Source organism: Anoplophora glabripennis, unplaced genomic scaffold (genome assembly GCF_000390285.2).
Source record: "Anoplophora glabripennis isolate ALB-LARVAE unplaced genomic scaffold, Agla_2.0 scaffold574, whole genome shotgun sequence".
Taxonomy (NCBI): domain Eukaryota; kingdom Metazoa; phylum Arthropoda; class Insecta; order Coleoptera; family Cerambycidae; genus Anoplophora; species Anoplophora glabripennis.
In genome coordinates this window covers 53073-74128 of record NW_019416667.1, presented here as the reverse complement: position 1 = coordinate 74128, position 21056 = coordinate 53073, and the positions used below count along the sequence as shown (strand labels likewise).

The following is a 21056-nucleotide window of genomic DNA, read 5'->3' as shown; positions in this document are numbered from 1 at the left end:
ACTATAAGTAAAATATTAGTTCTAGGTTCTAGGCCTATCACAGTAAAATGTTTTGTTATATCTTGAACCAGCATACGGTACTAAAAATTGTATCTTACTAAGGAGACTACTACAATTTACGTTATGTATTAAATATTACAAAAATGATATAATTGACCATATCCGGCGCCGATCAAGAGAAATAGTATCAAATCTGTCCAATAATATTTGATGATTATTAGATGGCATTTATCCCTGGCGGGATAAATGCCATCTCCCTTAAAAGAAATGTATTTAAAAAACCTCTCTGAACAGATTGGATACTATCAATGTGACACTGATAAATTGGGAACCAAATAATTGATCCGTACTCAAGCTTACTCCTAACCAAGGTATAACACAAAATTTTTAAGGTACTAATATTTCTAAAATCTTTGCAGTTCCTTAATATAAAACCTAAAGTCCTATTGGCATTACTAACTAAATGATTAATTTGAGTAACAAAGGTAAGATTAGAGTCAAAGAAGATGCCTAAATCTTTTATGCAATCACTTCTTGAGATTGGAATATCATTAAGTGTATAATCATAATTATAAATTTGTTTTTTCCTGGAAAATGATACTACATAACATTTGGTTATATTTAACATTGAACGATTTGAATTACACCATTTGCCAATTAAGTTGGCTTGATTCTGTAAATATCTACAATTTTTCTCATTCTCAATACTTGTAAAATTTAAATCATCTGCAAAAAGAAGATTATTACAAGATAGACTCTTCGGTAAATTATTAACAAACAAGAGAAACAGTAAGGGCCCTAAATGCGAACCCTGTGGAACGCCAGAAGTAACTTTAAATTTTGACGAAGTGAAACCCTCACACTTAACAAACTATTGTCTCTCTGTTAGGTACGATTTACGAAAATTAACAAAATTATTTGATAACCCAATACTATCAAGTTTAGCAAGTAACACGTAGTGATCAACCTGGCCAAATGCTTTGCTAAAATCCATATATAACACATCAATCACATCTTGGTGATCAATATTCTCGCATATGTATTGAGAAATGCATGCCAAGTTTGATACACAAGAACGTTTATTTACAAATCCATGGTGACTCTGGGAGAAAATATCTTTGGTTCATAAAGTATTATTTCAAAGAGTTTTGAAAAATTGCATAAGATTGAAACAGGCCTATAATTAGATATTATAGATGGATCACCTTTTTTTAATACCGGATATATGCGTGCTACTTTCCACACATCTGGATATGTTACTGTAGATAAAGAGAGATTGCATATAAATAGCAAATTAACTACTAAGACCTGACCACAGTCCTTCACAACAAAACTAGGTATAAAATCTGTACCAGATGTCATTTTATTTTTAAGTTTTTTAAGGGCGTTAAAAAAATCCACCTCTGTAATAATTGGTATATTATTATTCTTGCTAAAACTGTGCGCCATGTTAAATGTTTCATAATTAAAATCAGGTGTCACATAAACACTACGAAATTAATCAGCAAATCCTTCAACAATAGCTTGAGAATTATCATACTGAATATCATTGAATTTCATTACACCCGGAATATTAGAATGCCCCTTCTTATTTTTTACAAATGACCAAAATTTAGAGGAATCAGATATAATGGGCCGTTCAGAATTCTCCATAAAACTTTTATATGCCTGTCCAATTTGAATTTTAAATGTATGCCTTAAATTACTGTAATTAAAATATGATGATATATGCTATATTTTGTTTCAGGATGAAAGACGGAAAGCCCTACCCCTGGGCATTACATGTTTCTGATCTAATCTTATTCCCCGAAAGTGCCAACCAAACCATCTACACGCAATCGGTTACAGAAGAGGATGCTGGCAATTACACTTGTGTACTTAAAAATGACACCGTGGTTCATGTCCACACCATTCATCTGAGAGTTTTCGGTAAGATATTTTACAATTCATTTTAAAGTAGAGGCAGAGTTTAATACCAATTAACATATCTTCAATTCACTTACTTTAACTCTCGCTGGGCTTCGTAAATTTGTATGCATATACAAGACAGTAAAGACAGTAAAATAAAATGTTACTTTATAGTCATTTATTTAGTAAAATCAACAGAATTTCCTTTTTGATAGCGTTAAACAAATATAACACATATTTTTTTTGTTGTTTTCCTAAATAGATTCCTATTTTAATCAAAACTGAGATTCCAAGTTATAGTCCAGCAGTATATGTATAGAAGTACTTGCAGAAATTACTTAAATATGCTCGAATAGGAAATTAAATTTCAAATGGAGTTTCTTCTTCTTTAGACTCGATCCAAAATGGCGAACATGGCCAAAAAAATTCGCAAAGTTGCATAAAATTGTTTCTATTAAATAACTAAACAACTATAGCTGCGATCGAAAAGTTTAAATGAGAAAGTTGTAGATGTTAAAAATATTTATCGACTGATTTTTCATAAGTATCGACCGCTTTGTTACTTTTCGAGATAGGTATATCGGAAACGTTAAAAATCTACATGTTCAAAAATTAAAAATATTAATTTTACGAGATACAGGGTGTCTGAAATGAATGCAACAAAATTTGATCACAGATTCTCAAGACAAATTACAGAGGCGTTTTATGACTTGTGAAATCTGATGGTGCTACACTTTTTGACGGGGAACCCCCTTAAGACAATTTTTCGTGAGCCCCCTTGTCTTTGAATACAAAAATATGTGATCGCATAATTAAATTTAGAAACTTTTTGTCTCTTGATACTTTTTTCGTAAAACGCAATGTTTTCGAGAAAAATGTCGAAATGAGATCGATTGCATTTCGTGATTCGCCATTTTCCTCAAAAACATTGCGTTTTACGAAAAAAATATCAAAAGACAAAAAAGTTTCTAAATTCAATGGCTTTTTAGCTAACTAATAATTTTTAAGAAATTCACATTTGCGACCAAATTTTTTTGGTTCCAAAGACAATGAGGGCTCACGAAAAAGTGTCTTAAGGGGGTTCCCCTCCAAAAAGCGTAGCACTATCAGATTCCACATGTCATAAAACCGGTGTGTACCAAATTTAATGATTCTCGGGTTCTGAGATTATTCTTAGGGGCAGATTTCAGGGGGCTGTAACTCCGAAAGAGGGGGCCACTTGGTAAAAAGAAAAAATACGCATCCCCTAATTTTGTCTTAAGAATATATAACCAAATTTTGTTGCATTAATTTCGAGACATCCTGTATATCGATTTTTTGAAAAAAAAGGCGCTCTCAAAAATTGCATAGATCTCAGTGGATGGCTTTACAACAACGATTTTTGGCTTATTTTTTTCGTAGACAGTTGTATTACCATACTATTAAATAATTGTTACGATTGTTAATTTTAAGGATCAAAAAATGATTTTGAAAAAATTGTACTATTTTGGGCATTTTTTTCAAACAACTATTTCAATTTTTATTTTATAACAATGACTTAAATAAAGAAGTTGCTGATATTTTTTACGAATTAAAAAAATATAGTCATTTTCGCATTAGAAGCAAAATGGTCCCGGAAATATTTAATTTTTATTTAACTACATTTTTTTACTTTTATTCTCATTTTAATAATTATAACGTTTGTTCGGCACATTTGCAGCATACTGTTGCTCGATTTTCTTGCGATTCTTCGTCGTTTTGTTCACTTTCTGAATTTTCTTGTTCTTCCAAATAATCAGAATATTCGTCTGTTTCATTCTCCCTAAAATAGTCATCCTCATCTTCGCCTAAAAGAAATTTATTCGCCTCCTCATCTAACTCCTTCTCAGTCAAGAGATCTTGCCAATAATAATAATTGTTTTCCATGTTATCTGATATTAGATTAGATTAGATGTTTTATTTTGTTTTGAGACAATTACTAATTGTATAACAATAGTCACTTATGCGTATAGCAGATATTTAAAGTAAAAACTAATGTAGCTTAACCTAGGAAGCAAAAAACTCACCCAAGGAATAAAAACATTTGGTCACTAAATAGAATTTTAACATTACTTTAAATTGATAAAATGATACTTTATCTTGTCTTAATTCAAAAGGTGATTTGTTAAAAATTTTAGGCCCCAAATAATTTGGTGACTTATTGGTAATTGACAATTTAGAAAAAGGTACCCGAATATTATTCTTATGCCTTGTGTTTACACCATGTATGTCACTACTTAAATAAAATTTTTGCCTATTTTTAAAAACATAAATACACATATCAAATATAAATAACGAACTTAAAGTTAAAATTTTGTATTGTTTAAAAATATCTCTACAGGTATGTTCACTAGGTACACCAGCAATATTGCGCAAAATACGCTTCTGTGAAATAAAAACAGAATGTGAGAGGGTGGAATCACCCCAGAAACAGACACCATAACGAAGACGCGATTCTACTTGAGCATAATATAAATTAATTAACTGATTTTTTAATAAAATTGTTTTCATGTTTTTAAATAAAAAATTTATTGAACTTAAAGTGGAAACGAGATGGTTGCAATGCACTTTCCAATTAAGGGTTTCGTCGAAATAAATTCCCAGAAATTTAACACTGCCTAAAGTGTCATTCTTAATGACACAGTTATTAATTTTTATTGTTAGGTCGTCACATTTTCTCTGTCTATTATGAAACCTTATTATTTGCGTTTTATTTACATTTAAATATAAATAGTTCTGATTAAACCATGCACATATATTTTCAATCGTTTTATTAATACCGATGTTAAGATTTTTATCCGAGTTACTTGAAATAATCAGAGATAAATCGTCGGCATACATGGTAAAAGCTACGTTACCTATTACATTTTCTATTGAATTGACATATAAAACAAAAAGCACAGGTCCCAGAATAGAGCCCTGCGGTACTCCCATTTCAATTAAGCTATAATCAGAATTGATCTCATTCAAAGTATCGGAATTAATGTGTTGTATAGAGACATATTGTTTCCGAAATTTTAAAAAACACAGTAACCAGTTCAACGGAACACCTCTTATGCCATAATCATAAAGTTTGGTAAGTAAATTATCGTGATTAACGCAGTCGAATGCCCTACTAAGATCACAGAAAATCCCGACAGGGCACTCGCCTGCATCAATACATCTAATGACTTCTTCGTAAAAAGAGTGTGTAGCTGTTATAGTGGACCGCCCTGAACGAAATCCGTGTTGGTTGTTAGTTAAAATTCTTGTTCTGTTTAAAAAATTTGTCAAACGTTCTAAATAAGCATATTCAAAAATCTTTGAAAAGCAGAGAGGAAGAGTATGATATAAAATTTTATACATATTTTTTACTAAGCAATTATATTTTGGGTTTGAAAATCACTAAAATAATAAAGCTAAAGTTACTTGAAATGCGCTATGGGGTCCAGCAGACCCCACACGCACTTTTGAGTCGCTGCAAGTTAAATGCAAATAAAACTTGTGAGTGTGCTGAGACCTACAATTAGTAGACTCAGTAACTTAGATTTACACCAGAAGGTGTAATATATATTTCTATTTGAAAATAGCCTTTAATTAATAAAAGTGAGGGGTCTACATAACCCCGTGATACCTTCCAAAGGTTAATACTACGTCAACTTGATTAACTGAGTAACTGAGTTTATGATAAATTAAAATTGAGGATGTTATACGTAGTTAAAAGTATTTAGATAAGTTAAAGGAAGCAATAATAAAAGTAAAAAAATTGTAAATTATCTTTCTTAAACGAGTTACGATTGATGCGTTGTCACTTAAATTTTATACGCATAACAATCTGCCATAATTTTATTAAAAATTAATCCAAATACAAATAGATAAGCGGCGGTTCCGTAAAGGTATAGTAGTGATATCAATGTCAATTCGTCGTAGTCCTAAAGCAGAAGTGGCACTATTCCCCATCAAATTTTAACACTCGTCTTCTATTACCTGAGAAGTATATATAATATTGTCATCACGTATATTTGCTGTGTTTTAAGGTGTGTAAACAATGTTAGGTTGTATTGCCGTGAAATGATAATACCCTTTCGCTTTTATGATTTGAATAATAAGGTAAAAATAAAGGTTATAACAGACAGACAGTGAAATTGTGCACTATTAAAAGAATTAGAGCATATTTCCAACGCATTTGAACGCATATTGTGATCTATTTTTGCAAATATTATGATAATATGTATACTAAATCCCTTTGTATTGTACGTATTTACGCTGTCTAAAAATAACTAGAAAATGAAAACTCCATTTTCGCGCTTTACATTACCTTTCTCCATACGTACATAAATGTTTTACTTTCGTGTGTTGGTAGTTTAGATAACTTTAAAAGGTCGGTATTACTGTTTTTGTTTTTTGATCGTTTGTAAGCGTCATATGAACTTATTAATTAATTATTTAATTAATATGTAAACAGTCAGGCAATAGATGATAGATGTTACAGAAACTCTGATGAAGTAAGTATATATATAAGCCTAAAATACTTCCGTAGTACTAATTGATCAAAGTCATTAATTCTTGAGTAGGTATAGCTTAATGGTTGTAATTAATGGGCACTGAAACCTTTATTCATTTAGGTTTTCAGTCAAGACAAATATCCTTTTTCCAAATTGCTACACACGTTTAGCTCACTAACAAACAATTTGTTGAATAATGTAGAAGATACCGCTTCTTCGCGCAAATACATAAATACAATTATTTGTTAACATCAGAAAATATTGTCAAAAACAATTTTTCAAACATGGCTTCATTTTAGTAATTGTATTTATCTTATCTTGATAAACATCGGAAAGACCATATAAAAGCTATTTAGCAGCTGCCACAACAATGTGTCTAATAATTATAATAAAAAAAAATCTGGAAAATACTCATACAACTATTACGAAAATTAAATTTTAATGAGCCAGGAAAGAATAGGCTGAAGTCCCAATTTCAATATTTAAAGTTTTTCCAAAGTCAATTGAAGAACCTATAATTTCAAGGTATATACCAGGCTCGGTCGCTAAGCAGCAACTCGGTATTGAAATATTTGAAAAACTTGTTCCCATATTTATTTAGCCATACCCATATACAGGTCTGGTCGAACAAAACGTGCAGTTGGTAGAAATGTATACGACCAGTTGAAGAATGCGAGCGCGGCTAAAGGAAAACGAGCACAGTTGTATTGGGCTTCAGGGCAATAAATCACAGGAGGCGACAAGTGGTTCATAAATTGCCCAGCAGTGCAGTGCAGTAGTGCTCAATTTGGTGTGAATCAGGAAATTTAAATTTATTTTAGGCACCTTCTATTAATCATTCATATTACAATTGCGAAAGGGAGAAATAAGAGGGATATTTTGTTTACTAATATTACCACAACATGGCATTTTGCAGACCTTTTGAAACGGAACAAAACAAAATTTACCACCAATATAATAAAATTGTTTGAGGGCATAAATATTTAAAATATGTTGTTGGCCAAATGAACATAGATATAATAGAAATTTTCTGTTCCTCAAGGGTATAAAAGTAGGGATGTAAGAATGTACTAGTGTACCAATCTAAAATATTAGTATGTAAATACAGCGAAAGTTGTTATGAAGATTTCCGTATGGGTAGCTTCAATGCCATCTACATAAGTGCTTTTATTATTTATATATTTATTGTTTTACCCTTTTTTGATAATGTTGCAAAGTAGATACACGCTGTCAGAATATAATGTATAAAACTATTCCCAGAAAGAGATTGCACTCGCATTTCTCCTTGATTGAAGAAAGATATGTGCTGCCATTATACTTATCCAATTATATACTTATCGTTTTTTCTTTGAAGTTATAATACTCTTCGTTACTCCCTTAAGGTCAAATGTCGAATATCCATTTCGTTAAATGTCTGAAACTTTTTGAAATCTCACCATAAATAGAATTCCCAGTGTGACAAATGTTTGGAAACATTTTCAATAATTTTTGAGTTCTGACTATTTCCTAATCATATCCCTGAACAGCTTATGCTGTCTACTAAAATTAGTTTAAATTAATCCTTTAATTCATGTTCCTCCGTATATTAACGGCATTGCGACGGAGGAAACAATAACCTCAACCTTACAGAAAAAACCTACACATATCCGGTAAAAGTAACCCATTCCAATTTAGTAATTCAACAAGGTGTATATTTTTATGAAGTGAGATATGCCGGTTGTGCAATGTGTGCAATACCAGCCGCTGTGTGCCTATTCGCAGGGTACATTTTTATACACAATCGGGGCTACTTAGCATATGGCTTGCATAAATCATTTGTCGAACCAGTGGGAAACGAATTGAATTATGATCTCGACGCAGCCACGGGCATAGCAGTATGATTTTTCGGTCGTTAATAATGTGCTTGTCGAAAAGGTGTTGTCGTTTCCGACAACGTTGTGGAATTCGAAATTTTAATAAAGGGGCCATTTGAATGAATAAGTATACACAATATTGATTATCGTGACACTAGTACCTCCCAAATTTAATAGCTTCGAATCAGGTTAATTGGGTGTTAAAAACTTTGGCAAGGGAAAGTAGATATAATATAAAAAAGTTAAATGAACAGGTATGTACCTGTTTCGAAATTTATACTGAAACTGAAATAACTATAATACATTATTATTAAAAATTATATCCAGTTTCTATTCCTGTATACACCCTTCTATGTGGCTTGCAAACATTTATGAATGCTCTATACCTTAATAAAGATGGAATTGGTCTATAAAAACCAAAAACAAACTAAAATATAACATTAAATAGATCGGAACATAGAAATGCAAAATAACCGAAGCAATAATCACTAACCAATAACCACAACCAATAATCACAAGTAATAATCACAACAAATAACACAACTAATAATCACAACCAATAATCACAAACCAATAATCACAAAATAATAAAACCAATAATCCAAACTAACCAATCCAATAATCCAAATGATTAATTTGTGCTTTGCTCACCAGTTCATTTTTTTCCTACGTTTATATGCTTTTCATAAAGTACCTAGGTTGATAGTTTCCTATATTTCTCCTAATATTATTGTATACCTACTTTATATAATTGTTTAGCTGAAAATCACTATTTCATTTATTAAATGACAGCACACAACTATTTAGTTGGAATTAGTATACTACTGAGTAGTTATTTCCTGCAATATATCATCAATAATTTAGTTGAAAATCATCACCAAAGAGAATAACAGTAGTACTTGTAGTAGTGCAATTATAGTAGTGTGTTGAATTAACGTAGCATAATGTAAATAGTTATATTGTATTTAAAAAGATTTGCAACATCATCAAGTGATGAAATTTGATGACGCGAAATCATAAAGATAATAATTATTTCATTTGTTTTCGTTTATAATCTTCGTGATTATAATAAGTAGGTAGTTGAAATCATTATATTTCGAGTCCTTTGCTGAATAGCAATTTTCCACACATTCAAAATTAAAATATGTTATTTTATTAACAAAATCATTCAAATTTAGCTGCAAGCTGATATTATTTGAAAACACAACTCCAACTAATCTTCAAATAGAGTTATTTTCACTAATATTAGAAACGCTCTCACTGTTAACATTCACTTTAGAATATTATGAAGAAACTCGAGTCAAATTAAAAATATAGATTATACAGGGTGTAAAAGTTTGACTGCCATTACTTCAGCATGTGATAGAGTAGTCATAAATGAACAAAAAAGTTGTATGTTACAGGGGCGTAAGATTAACTGTTTCATCACAACATGATAACAGCACTTAACCTAACGCTACACAACTGGTGTATACCACGTGTGCACGCGGCAGACTTGTCCTACGGAAAAAATATAAACAATTATTATTGTGTTTAATAAATTTCAAGACAATTATTTTCCAGTATCGATTTTGTAGTACGAAGATAGTGTTGTGCTTAAATTTTTGCTCGAATTTGAGTCTCTTAAAACAGAAACTTAACTTTTAATCAAATTATGAATTTGAAAAATATGTACCTAAGGATTAACGTCATCCAAATAATCATACGTATTAAAAATAATTTAGGTACTTACCAAAAAGCAAAATTCAGTAATTTTTAAACGTACAAGTACAAAACAAACATCGTCCATATTATCACGTAAAGGCGTATGTGTATATCCATTTCTTGAATTATACGCCCCTACGTGATAAGAGGGACGATATGCTAAAAATGTCACCATTTTCGATGCACGCACGACACCTTCGAATCCAATTTTCGCTCACTCGCTGGAAAACACCTCGAGAAAAGGAAATAGTTGTACACAAAAAACACTCAGACACGGTCCAATTCCAGATACCAACTGAATTGCGTAATGCTGGACAGCTTTGTACTTCGTGTTATCCGCCGCGCCGTTGTCACATTGCTCGATATGAATTTTATCGAATTTTAAATATTGCAACGCTAATTATTTTTTAGAATTAAGCATAAAGAAGTTAAAAAACTGATAAACATTGTATTTTATGGTATTCTATGCACGCAGTTATGTCAATATTCCTTAATTAATCGAACTTTTGTACATCAAGTTGGAGATTTTGATAATTTTTTCCTCGGAAATGGTTGAGTTTAGGACCCATGCTATATTAGGTTTTTTTGTTTATTTTAATGTATTCTATCGTGTATTAAAATTAAGGCAGTCAAACTTCTAACACCCTGTAGTTAAAATTTGTGTTCTACGCTACTTATTTGCTACCGAAATTTGCTAAAAAAACGTAAAGTGTTTTAATCATTTTTTAAACTAGTGATCCTTTTGGGTGCTGATAGTGTTCAGATGCTGCTAAATCAAAATATTTTGCTTTTTCCCAAAGTCTGCCGTCAAAATATCTAACATATTATGTTCTTGTACACTCCATATTTATTGATAATAAGAACTGAACGTGTTTAAATTATTATTTTCTTACTGTTAACCTGACACTTGTAATTTATGCCCGCATGATTTTCACTTTCTATGTAAATACAGTGAATACCACTTCAATAGAACGCAACCCAATCAACGAGACCCACAGCACGTTACGTTTTACATGGCATACAAATCTTGAGTCGTTAATAATTTCAATTACATGATAATTCCTCGACCGTGCAACACCTCTGACTTTCTTCTGCTTTATTGTTCACTGTTGAAAAATTCGCCCACGGGGATTCGTCTACGGGGCAGTCACATTATTTCCCGTCACCTGCACGAATGGTGCAATAATCTTATATGTGCTACATGCTGCCAATGGCCTCGCCCCCGCTGTGCGGCCACCTGGGCTAGGCAACATATCACAACCACAGAGCAAAACTGTTGACTCAATGAAATCTACTTGATTCACTGTATATTGCATTTGATTGTGAAAGCATTGTTCGAGATATATATGAAGAGTACATATCATAAACAACAGAGGATATGCAATGTGCATCCATCCAATATTCTTGGTTCTGGATGTTGAAATTATTTGGAAAGTTACAGAACTGTAGATTTTACTTTTGATAGTCATCTTTTAAAAACCAATGATTATATGAATTTAGTATTTTTTTTTTTCAGAAAGTGTAACTTGATATATACAGGGTTATTTACTATAAAGTCATCAAAGTCAAAGTGATATCTACCAACTAGACTTTTTTGTAATGATAAATTCTGTTCAAGCTGTTCTCAAAAAGCGTCATAAAGCAAACTTAGGTAACTTTTTCTAACGAAATATTCTGTATATCTTTTGGTTTTTGATAACTATGTATTTTTCATATTTCAGCAACATTGTATATAAGATATAGGACGATATTCAAGCTCTCGCTTATATTTTTCTTTCCTTTAACATGAAAAAAATATATGTAAGTAAGTGAAACGTGGTATATTTTATTAGTACCTATCTAAAGTAAATGTTCAAAATGATCTGAAATTGGGTCTATACATAACCTATTATTTCCTTTTAATTTATTTATTGCTTTTGGTATTATTTCGTAGTTCTAGTTTATAAATTCCAATCCTTGAGTTATTTTATTACGAATATCTTGAAGATTTAATAGTTTCACTTCATAAAGTCCGTTTTTAAGGTAAGCCCACAAAAATATATCCAAGTCAGGACTATTTGTATACCACTGAATATAGTCAAATCTACCTAACCAAAAATTAATAGTATTCAATATATTTTTATCTTAAGTGGATATGGGGAATTGCTTCGTCTTGTTGCTAAATAATATTGTTACCAAAATAAAGGCCAAAACTTAACTACAACTAACAATATTTTATCACATGGCAGTTGGGGACAGTAACCACAATTTTAGAGTACCTATTGTGGCATCTTTGTCGTCGTCGTCCCGTTCACATTCTTTCATTCCTTGTTCTCGTATTGACCTTGCCCTGACGCAAAGTTGTCTTGTTACGCTACTGCATGATACTGAATACCTTTTTAATTTTTGGATGGCCATATTCAAAATATAGCCCTATATAATATGTTCTCTGGATACATGGATTATAAAATTAAATTAAATTAAAATATTACCTGGTAATTAAATAACTCAAGAAATAAAATTAACAAATGAGAGCCACGAAGTAATAGCTAAAGCTATACATACATTAAAACGCAATTATAGAATCGACAAGTAGCGCATATTAAAAAATTCAAAAATATACAGGATGTTCATTTAAAAAAATGTTTAGTTTGACATACTTTTTGCTAACATCCTGTAAAAGTTCAATATCATCGTAAATAAACTTTTATTTGATACTACAACTTTCGTAATTAACATTCTTTCTTAATCTAATACACAGTTAAAGAAGTTTGACACATAATCAAACGCTGTACTTCAGAAAACGTCAACTGTATTTCCAACTAGTCAGTTTGAATTAATAAAATACATACTTAAGTCTCTTATTAAGATCAGTATTTGTCAAAAGTATTTCAAAAATAAATTATGGAACAGAGAGTATATTATTCACTATGGATATGCATATATTATTGGCCCTAAAAATTTACATATGCTGAAATTTGACAAAGATTTTCTAACTAACTAATTTGACTCTTACACTCCTGGAAAAAGTGTAGAAAAACTGATACAATAGAAAATTGCGAAATCTCAAAAGTTCTTCAAAATGTCTTATTTGTTATAAAATTGGGCAAACTTTTCTCACCAACTTTGTACGTACCTGTTACCATTTTCAAAATCCCAACAATCAGTGATTATATTTTAATTTAAACATACAAATTTTAAATTTATCTCATAAGCGGTGATGAAATCTCTATTTGCGATGCTTACTCACCGATATCCCCTAAAATTTACATGTAATACTTTCACGACTTTCAACAATTTTAGCATTGTAACCAGTTTCATCTTAATTGAACTCAAATCCGGTTTGATTTGATTGTTAATAGTACTATCAATTCCTAAAAATACCATTATAATAACTAAGTACTGATGGTGTTCTCGATTTGGTATTTCGTTATCGTCAATAATTTAAATTTTCAACATGTATTATTCAAATCCAAAATATCAAAAAATCGTACCATAATAATTTGGGTGTACCTAGTAACATTTATAGTCATATAATTAGATATAGCCTAAGAATCTTATACAAATACAAATAAATATAGCTGTTGAAAAATACTAAAACATGGTTAAAGTATTTGTTAACATCCTTTGGAATATGAAAGTTCTTAAAATATATCTCTTTTGGCTAAATTGACAAATTTTTGTTTTACTCTATACAGGGTGTCCCGTAAGCACATGATCAAAAAGGTACTGCGACATTATTTGGCTCAGAAGAAGACGATCTGACTTTAACTTCCATTAAAAAAAAATGTCTGGCTCCTCCGCTATTGATTGTCAAAGTTCTTGAAAAAAAGTATGTTTTTTGTAATATCTGGAGAATATTACTATAGATTTTAATGAAACTTGCTGTGTACTTGTTCCTAAGTAAGACTCATGTTTTAATGAAGCAACCACATCCATCCGCCTTAGGCAAATGGTAAATTCTTGATTGTCTTCGTACAAGCATTACCAGAACTTATGGGACACCCTGCATAATATTAAATTTAATTTAAAACTGCTGAAACCAGCAACTTGAAATTGTTCAGCAAATTTATTGCATTTAAATATTAATCTTAATTCCGATAACTGACAATGTACAGACTTATTTCCCATATTTGACTACATCTCTTATCATTTGTTGTCTTTTTTTTATAAAAAACAATATGTTACACTACACCATTTCCTTAACATATAATTAAGACTTGATAGCAATTTTCAACAGAGGTTAAATAAAATCTAAAACAAACAAGTTGTTTGAACTGTCCAAACTTTATTGTGACAAAGATTGAATGGCAAATAGCATTTATTTGTTGTTAAATTTAATTATTAAACATGTTCAAACCAGATAACAGGTTATTTGTTAACCCCTGATAGCAGTTGTTGAATATGACTGAATGAAACGTAAGTATACTTATTTGTTTTGTGACAAAAATAAAGCATATCACCAAATAGGTATATAAACAGCAAATGTTGACACGACATAATAATAATAATATTTCATAGATACAATAATTTTAATCTTAAGGCGAAACACGAATTACGTAACAATTATTTTAGAAAGTATATCCGTAAATTCTAAATGGTTAAAAAAATACTAGACAAATTGCCTCACCTAAATGTATGACTCTGCAAGTAATTCTACAATGACAATTTTTTTATAGGAAGGCTAATAAATTAATTAATTATATATTTTAAAGTCGAAAAAAAATTGTCAATTTTTTTCGAAATATTAACATTAATTTATTTATTTCTGTATATTATTCAACAGGTGTAAATAGTAATATTTGCCTGCTCATTTAAAAAATATCCTCCCTTAAAAAAAGTTAGTGCAGAAAAAATTAAACAGTATATTCTTACATTGAAGAAAAATACTCAAATACTCAAATTCATAAAACTTCTGCCCGCTGTGGACTATTTTTTTTTCTGTTAATATTTGAAGACACTTTATTCCCTTTAACTTTAATGTCAATAATATTTTAATCCTAGATTTAATTTAATAATTTAATCTAAGATTACAATAGGTCACATTATTTTTAATATACAAGTTGTGTTTCAAAGGACTTTTCAAAAATGGATATTTCCAGCGAGTCCATCTATTTTCAATTATATGCCTCGGAAAGGTAGATCCTTCACTGTCAAAGCCAAAGTTTCATGACATTTAGACGAATAGAAGTGAAGTTGTTGCGTCTGAAGCGACAATATTATGTATTTTAAACTTGATAACACTTTTTCCGGAACGTTTCAATTGATGAACCAAGTTTATGGTGATGATTATGCCTTAGCAGAGTTCGTAAGTGCTATATACGGTTTAAAAACGATCGTGGGAAACACAAATGATGAGCAACATACATTTTGACCAACCGAAAGCCGTAATCATCGCAGATTCCATCAAAACTGCGTGAATTCATCGAAGATCAGCTAAAATTGTTCATTGAAATTCATATAATTGGAATTGAGCATTTCAAAAAAATCAATTTATCTCATTTTGGCCGAACATTTGGGTTACCGAAAAGTGTGCGCATGTTTGTTCTGCACAAATTGGCTGACGACCAAACATTGCTCAGAATTCAACATTCGAAGGATATCATCAAAGAGGTCAAAACGAACAAAAACTTCCTTTACAACATTGTGACTGATGATGAAATGTGGTGTTTTCAATATCTTCCAGAATCAATGCGTCAAAGTGCCGAATGAAAGACGCCAGACGAGTCAAACCCCAAAAAATCGCATTTGGACAAGTTGAAAGTGAAGAAAATGTTGATTTATTTTTACGATTCCAAGGGCATGGTACACAAAGAGTTCCTTCCGCCTTATCAAACCGTAATGCACAACTCTATCTCGGCGTTTTGAAGCGTTTGGTGCATCGTATTCTGCCAGCATATCTCGCAGAAGGAAGTTGGCGTTTGTTGCACGATAATGCGCCATCTTATCGATCGACACTTGTGACCAATTTTTTGACTAAAAAATCGCATTTTAACTGTCAACCACTCTCCGTATTCACCTGATTTGGCACCGTACGACTTTTATCCTTTCAGAAAAATGCATTTGCCGATGAAAGGAAAGCGTTTTGTGGACGTAGAAGCTATTCAAAAGACTTGTACTGACATCCTGAAGGACATCCAGGCCGACTATCTAAAACACTCATTCGACATAGGTTTAGTCCGTGCAAATTGCTATATTGAATGGGACTACTTGCAATAAAATAAATCGGTTTTGCCAAAAAACATTTTGTTGTTCTTATTTTTAAAAAGTCCTGTTTACTTTGGAACGCACAGAGTAAAAAGTTTAAAAAATTGAAAACTACATATGCAAATATATAAAAAGTAGGTAATAAATATATTCGACCCATATTTGCGTCAGGACGAATATTGATGCTGCACTAGAGAAGAGCAAACTTGCAATGTACAATCCGTTCCTGGAACACTCGATATAGAGCGTGGTTGTAGCTTGATATAATGATTGTTTATTAAACCCGTGCAGTTAGTCGGAACCTGCCTTTTGATCTATCATATATCAGTACATACAACACGTGTAATCCTTGGGGAAGGCGGGAGGTAACTATTTCATTAATTTGGCATTAATTTGTTATGGCGGATTGCAGGATGGCTTTTGACATAAGAAATAAATTATTAATTCCCACTATTCATAAAATTATGCATTTGATGTACTTAAAATTGCAAAGCTGCAGGATAAATAATGTTTAATAAAAAATATAGAATTATGGGGAATTATTTCAAAATCTACATCATCATCAATCAGCATTGGTATCCGCTTACTCATATGTAATATTATTTGAATAGGAACATTTTATAGAATATTACGATTTTAATTACTTATTATCAGTTGTAGACTTCGAGATATTCGAAACAAACACTGAAATAGGTCATTTTTTATTTCCTTCCATACGTAAATCCAGATTGTCTTTTATTTTTTCAATTACGCATTATATCCTTTGTTTTACTAATAGCAACCATATCCACTTGTAGAAACTGAAATACATTTTTTTTTTAAGTTTGTAAACTGTAGTAATAACATATTCCTATATTTTATTATTACAATCAGTAGATTTTCTAGATTTACACCATATAATACAGGAAAAAGCTAAGCCAGTATAATTGTGTCTTCTTCATCGAAGTCTAGACTGGACATTTTTAAAGTCTTATGTTGTGTCTGACTGAATTTTTGTGTCATCATTTTTTGATTTTCGGTTACTTCCAAAGCTATTTATTTTATTAAATTTCCAAATATGGAGATTAGTTTATTTCTAGCTTTACATAATAACCTGCAAGCTATGGTCGATCGTTAATGCTTCAGTTTTTGGAAATTTCCTCTTCTCGTATGGATTGAAACCTTCAACCAGCTTTGTTTTTTATAATTTTGTTATCTTTAATCTTTTTAACACCAATCTTTTCAACCAATTTGCTAATACTGGTACTGAATTTTTGGTTTTACATAGTAATAATATATTTTGTATTTAAGAGACAAACGTTTCTTTTTAGCGGGATGATATTTGTTAAAAAGGCTGTTGAACATATTCTGACTCAAAACCTATGAAAGCAAAGCCTCTTTACCGTTTGGAATTTTGAATACTAATGATCTACATATATCTTTGATAATTGTAGCATTTATAAAATTATACTTACAAGTAGTGGAAAAATCTAAGTACCTACATATTTGAAGTAACAATTTAACTTCGCTAATGAGATGTAAAATTACAAGAATTTTTCAAAAGGCGGTGTTTATCGAATTTTGGGGATATCTTCATTATAATTGGTTTTGTTAATTTAACAGCTGGACATTTTCAAAAGTAGACACTTTTAAAAGTTTGCCGAAAATGGAGATTTACTAGATTGTTCAAAATTGATAATACTGTCAGGGGGTTCCGGTGACGTTCATATTCATATGGTACTTTCTGAAATACTGTGGATAATGAGATATGGAAGTATTTTAATCAACGAAAAAAGCTACTAGATACTTTTTTTACTTATACAAACTTTTTTCAACGAATAATTTTTGAAATACAGAACATATGTGCTAAAATTAATTGAAAGACATTAATGACCTGTTATTAATATTGTTTCAATTAACTTTCCCACTTCTGCCAGTAACATTAAATTTTAAAGACACTTATAGAAAGACTAGAGTTTATACAGTGAATCCATCCAAAGCTCAAATTTGTCCATTTCATATGCACAATTAGGTACAAATTAGTGCTACATATCTATGAATCATAGATTATAACAGAACGTAAAAATCAATCCTCATTACTTTGTCACGCCCTTAGAATGACTGGCAATTTTGAAATATCTCATTCGCTCTTTTAATATTTGTAATAAAGGGAGCGTTTTGAATTGCAACTTTGTCATATAGCCGATAGCTAACAACTGACGTAAACGTAAATAATATGCAGGGTAACTTTGTAAATTCGTCATAACATCAAGATATACGAAAAAAGAGGTAAAATTGCCAAAATGCATATTAGTTTCCACCTCGTTTATAGTCCTCAAAATTAAATATATATATGATATATATGTACAATGTAAATACAGTATGTAAATATTACTATGGAGCAAACTGAAATTTTTATTAACACGTATTTGGTAAGACTTTATTCTGCAAATACACCGACAAAAACATTTGAACTTCTTCTAGTTCCACAAAAATAACAACCCCTGACCGATTCTGTTGGTGCAAAGATTGGTTTCATTAATCTTTAATTTTTTCCTTCCAGTCAATAACGTATTCTGTTTAAATTATTTTCATTATTCTCAGTTGTTCATGCAATATGGAAGTAACTTTCTGCTTAATTTATTATCGAGTTTTATGGAAATTTTTCTTAAATTTAGGATTTAGTTAAAGTTTTATATGTACACAAAATAAAGCTTTATCTTTAATTAAAAGGAAATTTCAAATTACTTGCAAATTACAGCTGAATATGTTTTAACGGAAATGAAATATGTGTATATTGTACCTGTAAAATTCTTGGAAATCTCACATTCGAATTATAAAAATTATTACTTATTTCGTGGAACATGTATTTACAACATTTTAATAGCATAATTAAATAAATGCCTAGCATTAATTTCTTTTTATAAAATATTTAATTTAAAATAGATCCTTTAAATTTCTAGTTCGTACAGTTTCTCATTTTATTTTCTTTTCAGAAAAAGCGCCTGACGACCCAAAGATAACTTATATTTCCAAAGATACGGATGTAGCCATAGGCCAAAAGTTAAGGCTTTTCTGTGAAGCTTTTGCAGGTAAGATTGAAAAAATAAATACTCTTCTTTAGCTGTTATTAATAATTGAAAAGTATTAGAAAAACTTTACATTCTGACAAAAAAGTATTCGGTATTTGTCATTTAAAAATTCCGCATAAAGTAAATTTAAATTTATTTTTTGATGAATAGTTAGCACTCTACTCGCGCGAAGTTTGAGCGCGATCTGTCAAGTAGTTGGTTTACTGCTAATTTTATTAGACCATCTAAAGTGTGCCCATTTTTACTATGGGCTATTTCGGACTCTAAATTCATGCAAGGCATCATAACAGATGACGAAACATGGGTTTACGAGTTTGAAAACGAACCAACGAGCTTCGAAATGGCACTTTTCTAATGAACCGAAACCAAAAAAAAACACGTCAATGTTGACCAAAGTCACGTTGATTGTCTTCTTTGACTATCCTGGTGGTCCACACATAATTCCTTCCCGATGGAGAAACAGTCAACAAAGAGTATTATCTGCTCCAAATGGAGCCTATTTTGAAGGAGGCAAAATACATTTTGATGAAATTGAATATATTGAGTTTTATTGACAAATTCCGGATACTTTGTTGACAGAATATATGGCACAACGTAACACGTGCAATTATTCACTTTATTACAGTTGATCAGTTGATTCAGAAGCATGTATTTTATATTTATAATTCCAAACAATCCATATTACCATTCCTAATGTTCGTAAGAATTACGAACTGAATCTTCTTTAAAGCCTTAATCTTTCTATTGATACAGCATCACAAAGTTAAATGTGATTCTGGATATAAATATTTCTGTACTTACTACTTACTAACAACAAGAAATATAAAAGTGGAGCATCTACAACTCTAAAGCTAGTTTAGTGAAAATACAATTGTTTAGATTTCATAATGATAAATATTTCTTAAAAAATTATTTTTTACAGATTATATCTAATTCTGTATGTAGATAACGAACAAATTAAACAAAGATAGACAAGTGCAATATTTAATAAACGCCTCAGATAATAATTTCCTTTTACATATTATTGTTTTTAATATGTACCTATATGTAATTAGATAATAATATATATCATCGCCAACAATATTTAAGTACTTTAACGAACAGAAACATTTTAGGAATATACAAAAATTTCTTTTAGCAACAAGCAAATGCAAGATTAAAATATATACAGGGTGGTCCAGTTTCCGATGCGACGTAATAAATAAAATTTTCTACTGTTTTTTCTAAGAAAGAATCTATAACATAAACCCGATTTGGATAGGCAAAGTATCGAAAGATAATTTATTCATTTAAGGGGTGTTACTACCTTTGCACGAAATCAAAGGTCAAAAAGATTTTGTAATTATTTGCAAAATATTGAAATTTTGTCGAAATATTGATTTAAAAAAAAATACGTTAGTTTGAAGATGTACCCACCTCACATATCAACTACAAAACAACGTCTTAATTACAGTCATAAATTCGACTTTTTGGTTTAATTATTTTTTTTTCCCTTACGCTATAACCTTTGGGGTAGCAGTCTAGGATACTTTTGGGAGCTTTTAAGATAATAAAAAAGGGAAAAAATTACAAGGCGGTATTACCCCTTAAAAGAAACTTATTAATTTTACTTAACAGTGATGGAGAAATGACCATACCGTAAAAAAATATTTCTGGAGGGACTTTATTATTGTTATTTATATTATTATTTCGTTATTTCTACATCCTGTTCATTGTAAATATGTCGGTAACTAAACCATTGAAGCTTGTAAGCATTAATTTTAATTATTAGTACAGTAGTATTGAATCTTTTACACAATTTTCAATATTTTGCTTTAAATTTCGTGTAAGGA

General features: G+C 30.6%; 1 protein-coding gene across 1 annotated transcript in view; it reads left to right on the top strand.

Moving 5' to 3' along the window:
* LOC108913060 (X-linked interleukin-1 receptor accessory protein-like 2) overlaps window positions 1-21056 on the top strand; it is a 127705-nt gene that overhangs the window by 78133 nt on the left and 28516 nt on the right. Inside the window, exons 2-3 of the mRNA XM_018718526.1 lie at window positions 1748-1929; window positions 19129-19224. Coding sequence (XP_018574042.1) covers window positions 1748-1929; window positions 19129-19224 — 278 coding nt within the window. The remainder of the gene's footprint in view (window positions 1-1747; window positions 1930-19128; window positions 19225-21056) is intronic.